General features: G+C 45.1%; 1 protein-coding gene across 1 annotated transcript; it reads right to left on the reverse strand.

Annotated features, from left to right (window-relative positions):
* Positions 1–3801: 3801 nt before the first annotated feature.
* On the reverse strand, positions 3802–6792 carry fjx1 (four-jointed box kinase 1). The gene has a single exon (XM_028585787.1). The coding sequence runs from the start codon at positions 6304–6306 to the stop codon at positions 5023–5025; it is 1284 nt and encodes a 427-aa protein (XP_028441588.1). The 5' UTR covers positions 6307–6792; the 3' UTR covers positions 3802–5022.
* Between the last annotated feature and the right edge of the window lie 587 nt (positions 6793–7379).

The following is a 7379-nucleotide window of genomic DNA, read 5'->3' on the forward strand; positions in this document are numbered from 1 at the left end:
TGGCAATGGTAGAAGAAGTACTCAGATCTTAAAGTAAAAGTAATAATACCACAGTGTAGAAACACTCTGTTACAATACACTTAAAGTACCAAAAGTAAAAGTACTCGTTATTCAGAATGGCCTGTTTCAGAATAATATATTTAATTGGATTATAATTATTGATGCATTCCTCACTTTAATTTTGCAGCTATTTTTAATTCATATATAGCTATATATCACTTCATATAATGCTGGGTAGCTTGTGAATTTCTCCCTGTGAATCAATAAAGTCTTTTTACAATAGTATCGTAATTGATTTATTACTGGTAAAGTTATCAAATAAATGTATTGTAGTAAAAAGTACAATATTTCCTTCTGAAATGTAGTGGAGTATAAGTATAAAGTAGCAGAACATTGAAATACTACAGTAAAGCACAAGTACCCCAAAATTGTACTAGGAAAACTAGCCGATTTTAACATTGACATCATAGATTTGACTTAAATGAATCTGGACTCGCATGCAGAGATGAAAACAGAGGAGGTCACTACACTTAGCACATTTGTTTTCTCCTCTTACGAGCTGAGGTACGTGTAGCCCTTTTTCTCGCCGGTCTCTGTTGCTCATTACCTTTTACTTTGTCTTGAGAAAGAATGCCTAAAGGTCCTGACCTTATGCTTTCACCCCTGGTTTGGACAAAGCCAGGCTTTGTGCCAGCACTCCAGGCACACCACAGCCCCGCTGTCCAGCCCTTACACTGCCAAAGCCCCTCCAGACGTTGCCCCGGCCCCCCAGTTTACCCTTCATGGCCCGTATCCACTCGGCTGTGACTAACTAACTCTCCCCCTAGTATGTGCCGTGTTTCATAATGAAATCATTCAGTCATGCACAGGAAGTTCCCTGCACTGTGTGGCCATGAAAGAATGCCAGTTATGTCCGTCCACTTGCACATGGCAGGCCCACAGGGAAAGGGACAGTTTAAGTCAGTTACTCACCTGATGTCTGGCAAAACACCCAATTTTCAATAGCCTTTCATACTTTAAATCATGCAAATTAGTTGGGTGTAATTAAGCAACTGTTTTGTGTTTGATGATGATGACATTTTGATATTCTGGTTTGAGTTAATGATGTAAGTATTTGAGGAATAGTTCGACATTTTGGGAAATATGCATATTTGCATTATTGACAAGTTAGATGAAAGGATTGATACCACTCATGTCTTTCTGATCAATATAGGGTCGAGCTAGCAGCCTGTTAGCTTAGCATAAAGACTTGGAACACAGGGAAAGAGCTAGCCTAGCTCTGACCATACGTAATAAAATGCGCCTAGCAGCACCTCTAAAGCTCCCCAATCCCAACGTTATAGAGAGCCGAAGTCACGCCCTTCTACTTCTGGTCCATGGACCTTAATTCGGAAAAAAATATGAACGAGAGTCAACGGAGAGATAATAGTTATTTTTTGATCCCCTTTGAATTGAGCCATGGATTACAAATATGATGTTCGTCAATTTAAAACATTATTTTTCAACCGAAGAACGTTAAACTATTGAAGTATAAGACTGTGAAAATCCGTAATTAGAAAGACTACACACTTCGATGTCTCATGGATGACGTCTCGCTGAAGCTACGATGTCTGTGTGTATCGTACCGGGGATTTAACGTTACTCAAATGAGCAGAGGATCTTGCTTGTTCTTTTGCTTATTTGCTGAAAACACTTCACTGGGTAAAACACAGCAGGTAATATAACCTTACGTGTGTTGTGGAACAGAGCTAAGCTAGCTAGCTAGCGAGCAAGTTGAGCATCAAGCTAGGTGACATAAATTGTGTGAGACGAGAGATGTAGTTCACTGAGCGGTTTCACACAAAACTAAGTGGTACTACGACAAACCTACGGCTAACTGAGACTTTCTTCGGTTGAAAAATTATCTTTTAAATTGACAAACATCATATTTGTAATCCGTGACTCAATTCAAACGTTCCCAGTTCACTACCGTTCATATTCTTTGCGAGTTAAGGTCCCATGAGGTCCACCAGAGGGGGCGTGACTTCGGCTCTCTATAACTCATTTTTACACTTACGAAGATAACAAGTGTAAAAACAAGGAGCAGTTTTACATGGAGTTCTGATCTTATCGTCTACTTCTCAGTAAGAAACGGTAATAAAACATTTCCCAAAACTTTGCATTGTGACTTTAAAATGTTGCATCAATGTGGATAACTTTCTTTTAATATGACCCGCTGATAATCCTGACTTTATTGTCATTTTTATAAATGAGGATATAGGATCTCAGCCAACTTTGACAACGGTTTATGTACACAGCTGGGACTCCTTCCACTCGCCTCCCCGAGAAGTGTCTGTGTGCATTTGTGTGTCCATGGAGATGATCCTCCCTGAGCTCCTCTGGAATGTTTGCAATGTGCACGAAGAAAAAGATCGGCTTGAGTACCTGGGGTCTGTGTTCGGGCCTGCTGCGGGCCCCTGGCTAGTATGACTGTCTGAGCATGTGATTCAGCCTACTGACACAGAAAACAAGCCCATCTGGAAGGAACCACACACAGCTGGCACGTATAAGGGCACAACTAACTGCCATATACATGCCAAATAGCCTACTGTGCCGTTGCCACGAGCTAGGACAAGCTGCACTTATTAGACCATGTCACAAAGTTAGTGCATGAAGATTCCGTTGCCTCTGGGTGAAAAAAAAAAGGGGGGGTGGGGGACTTGAAAGAGTTTTTGTGGTGATCTGAAATAAGCCAGGCAAGGAGAGTAAGGTCGGAACATATGTGAACAGTTAAAAGGGTGATTCAAAAACCTCTTTGATTTTCACCATTAGTGTGATTACAGCTGGCATGGTCCCTAGTTTAAAAAAAAAATGGCTTTCTTCTGCAAAGGAATGTCCCAAAAAAAAAAAAAGAAATGGGAATCTTCTATTTAGCTAACCAAATGAAGATGACAGTGATGTTAACAGCGAAGACAAATGCGTAGCGGGAAGAACGTGTTTTTGTGTGAAATACAGAGGGAGGCAGATAGTGCAAAGCAGGAAAGGAGGATGGTTTGTGTGTCTGGTTTAGACCTGCAGACCTCACTTTAGCATTGTGTTTAATCCCTGGTGTCTGCAGCCTGTCGTAAATCTCTTTGCAGCGTTTGGCATTATCAGGCATGCTTAGAGCGTGATGCCCAGCTGCAACCCCCACCCCCCTCCAAAACACACCCGTTTACATACTAACCCGTACACCCAGCACATTAACATGACCTGCTTTCGCCTATATAGCAGGCAGTGCACATATTGATCCCCAAGTCCCTATTAGAGCTGCAGCAGGCAGTTAGTCTGGAAAAAGCCTCCGGTTACACCTGCTTAAACCTCTGCTGCTTCTCTGCCACTTATGCGGTGACCTAGTAGGGAGAAACATAAATCACTGATACTGACACACGTGCTGTAAGCCATGAAATGAAGTGCGAGTACAAATCGAGCCACTATTAGAACAAGATGTACTCATCCCATTCTGTGGAGATGTACTTAACAGTAGTGGTGTGCCCTGGAGTTGGCCATACATTTAAAAAAGAAAAGCTGTAAAAGAAACCAGATGACGTGCAGAACAGTGAGAGGCTGGTATGAATTAGGCCTTCAAAAGTTGAATCATTGGCTTTCCCCTCTAATGTGCTCGTAAGTCTAGAACCAGAAATCAGACACAGAGCTGCGCCCACAGTGGAACTAATAAGGAGAGGATGCTTCTTAAAAGGGTAGAAAAGATGGGGTTATGTGAAGTGAAAGCATGAGGCAAAATAATGCAGCTGACCTCCAGGCTGTACTTTTTCTCTTTAATACCTTTCACAGTTACAAATTCAACCTTTGAAAAACTGTAAACTAGGCTCTCCTCTGAGAGCGGAGCACTCATTAATTGTGGGCTTGTCCTCTCAGCAGCACATACACCCACAAAGGGAGTTTTCTTACTTTTTATTTGAATCGAATTAACCAAATATGCCATCCAGTCTTGGCAATAGGTTGACCGTTTATTATTACCAGAGGGACAAATATGAAAAGCCCATTTTCATATAGAAAGGGAACAGTAAAACCCTTTTGAAAGGATATTAAATGATGTCCGTTGTCTCCTTCACTTTATCATTCTGGGTGAGATTATGAAGGGGATTAGAGATTCCTGTTGTAGCGTGCCAGTGGTTGAAATAATGGCTCCTGGGGAACAGTGTGCCAGTACAAGATATGTTTCTACAGCACAAATGAGAGCACTGTAATGGGCAAGTAGGGAGGCAGACTAGGTAAATATTTGATGCACTCTAATAAGGCAGTTAAGCACAAACTGCATACAAAACACGCAGTTAAATTAAATTACAGTGTATTTATCAAAAAGGACAAGAGATTTTGGAATGTTACAATGCACGTTAAATTAGTGTGGAGCATTAAGTTTCCAAAACGGGTTGGCAGACAATATTTACAACCTACTTACAACATGTACAATGGGTATGATACACCTGTGACTTTAAGGCTGAATATGCAATGCAAACACAATTACAGGAGTGCAGGTGCTGCGATGACAATGCACTGTGCAAACGAGTTTCTATGAAAACAAAATTAAAAGAGCGAGTCAGATGTCAACAGAAATACAGTATTCAAGAACTTATATTAAGGCTTAGGAGTTTATCACTAGGATTTTTGAACAAAAGGCAGAAATCCAAATACACATGAAGGGCTGCGTTATGATACCCTAATCTCAAATATAGCCTACTCTTTACATGTAATACCATTCGGTGGGGTGAGCATCATGGGGTGAAAGTAAGACGGAATAGACTGGTCATTCCTCTCTGTGAGGCATACAGTGGAAATCTCAACAGGGAGCTTAGAAACACGTGTCAAATGTACTTATTTATAAAGTAGGCGACCCATTTCTATTCACAAGAGGTAGTTCAGCTGGATATTCAAGAGAGTTTAGTGTAATGCGCATCAGTTGAGCACAGGTGTGCCGATCGCGTTTGTAGAGCCCATTATACCGTGGAGACAACAAACCCGTCACCTGTGCGTGCTGAATTTTCACAGCTGGCTGTACTTCCCTTTGCAGTGCAAAATGTGTTTGTGCAATCTGCCTATCCTGTCCTGGAGGACACCGGCGTGCTCGTCCGAAAGAAATCCCAATTCCAGGGACAAAGGCTCGCTGTCTCTGTAGAGCTCCAGCAGCCTTCTCCTAGCGTCTCTGCGCCTGTGCAGCTCCGCCACGCGCTGCGCGGTCCTCTTTCTGAACACGCACACGGAGCCCAGTACCGTGTTGTGATATTTCTCCCACATGTTTAACACCCGAAAGCCGTGCACGAGTCCGGCCTCGTTGTCTATGAATACAAGGTCACCGCGGGGCGTTCTGAGGAGGTTGTTGGTGTCCCTCTCCATTACGCGCGAGTCCCACTGCAGGCTGAACAGATTGCTGACGAGTCTGTCGAAGTTTGCCGTCAGGTAGTCGAATACAATCAGGTCGGTCCACTGCATGAGCTCCAGCAGCTCCGCCGTCGTCTTGTCCCGGAGCTCCCCGGGCACAGGATGCAGCCCGCTGCTCTCCTGTCTGAGCGGCGCCGGTGTGACCACCCCGGTCAGGTTGGAGACCCACTCGGTGAGAGACACCACGGCCCGATCGCTCCACTGTAAGCCACCTATGCGCGTCCTCACAGCCGCCCATTGTTCACTGTCACCGTTCAGCTGGGACAGTATGAGAGGGGGCAGGTTTGTGATGCCTAGCAAACTGGCAAGGTAGTACGTCAAAGTTTCTCCTTGCACCTGATCCGCGTTTATCCCGTAACGCACACACGCTTTGGTCCCATCTGCAAAAGTGGCGAGCTGATTGGATATCCTGCCGCATCCAGGCTCCAGCTTCACTATTCTGTGTGTCCTGGCTCTCTCTCGCCAAGCCCGAGCATAGTCCTCCGTGAAGCCCACGGGAAGGAGACCCTCCAGCCATTCACTCCAAAATATCCCATCCTCCACCGGGGAGCCTGACTTGACCGGGCCCTCCCGCAGCGCTGACCTCTTGTTATCCCCATTCACATGGTAATCTCGGTTTCCTGCAGAGGCAGTTTGATCAGTGAGGTTTCGAGCCTCAAGTCTGGCCCCCGAGTGCGGTCTTTGTGCCGCTGGGACAGCGAGCAATGCCCGGAAAGTTTTGGCGGAGAGGTCCGCCGGGAGACCTTGGTAAAAAGCCCCCCCGCCCGGTACTGGGAACCCCCGTTTGTGTCGCTCCAAACGGCTCTCCAGTGCGCTCCATACATAGAAAACACTCGCAAGGGCGCACAGGAAAAGAAGAGCGAACAAGTTTGCAGAAACAGCCCTCATGGTGAAGACCAGCCTTCCCCTCCGGAAACCCACAGCGCTCTGGCAGGTTCAAATAAGACCGCAAGGATGAATTTTCTTCAGACCCTAGTTGAGCTGGAGCGGCTGGGAGCCGTGCGCCCCGTGTCCCGTACACCCCCCCAAGCGCCGCGGCTCACAGGCGAACTGTTTGAGATCACAGGAAGAAGAGGGTCTCGGAAACAGTGAGCTTCTCATCTCCCGTCCTGTTCAGATGCCTTGTCACATCCCTCCTCTGCGGGAAACACAGAATCTCGGATCACCACAGCGGATAGGATACCCTCTATTGAACGTTCTCCATTATCACCCACTGGCGTCGTATGGTGCTTTCTGTCCGTGTGCACCTCTCCGTCTCTCATCGTCCTTTCTCTCTCCACCGGGCGCTGGGTGAGTTTGTGGTGGTGTCGGCTAGCAGAGAGACAGACACTAGGCGGTGAGACACGTGACTCCAGTCCCGAGATGGTGGGCGGATCGTGGAGAGGAGGGTTCAGAGAGGAGCGGAGCAAGTGCACCGCACCGCGTTTTGTGTGTGTGTGTTTGTGTTTTTTTGTGTGTGTGTGTGCGCGCGCGTGTGTGTGTTAATGTTATGAGAGAGGATTGTGTGGTATTGGCAAAGGCAGCCATTATGATAATTGATACCTGGGGCAGAAATACTTTGGAAATAATGTCACCATTTTAAACAAATTATATTTCGTGTCTGCGAAATATCCGTGTCAATGAGGCGAAGGCAGGCAGGGATGTTTGCCCCAAATTAGTACACAACATTTGCGTACCTTTTTTAATTCTATTTCTAATTGATCACCATGAAGTCATTAAGCACTAAGTAGAATGGGCACCTTTTCTTTTATTGTTTTGGCTCTGTAGCGCACTCCATTACATTGGATTTGAAATAAAAGTATAACTGTGGGTTTTAAGTGCTGACTTCCAGCTTTAAGTATATATGTGAGTGTTAATGTCCATACTGGGCAACAGTTTTTTTTTTTTTTTTTTTTTTTTTAACAATGACCCAAAACATATACAGACAAGGCAACTATTTATGCCCCAATAATGGAATTCAG

Source organism: Perca flavescens, chromosome 8, assembly GCF_004354835.1.
Source record: "Perca flavescens isolate YP-PL-M2 chromosome 8, PFLA_1.0, whole genome shotgun sequence".
NCBI classification, from domain to species: domain Eukaryota; kingdom Metazoa; phylum Chordata; class Actinopteri; order Perciformes; family Percidae; genus Perca; species Perca flavescens.

Coding starts and splice junctions, on each gene's coding strand:
- fjx1 (XM_028585787.1), bottom strand. CDS start 6,306: ATGAGGGCTGTTTCTGCAAACTTGTTCGCTCTTCTTTTCCTGTGCGCC.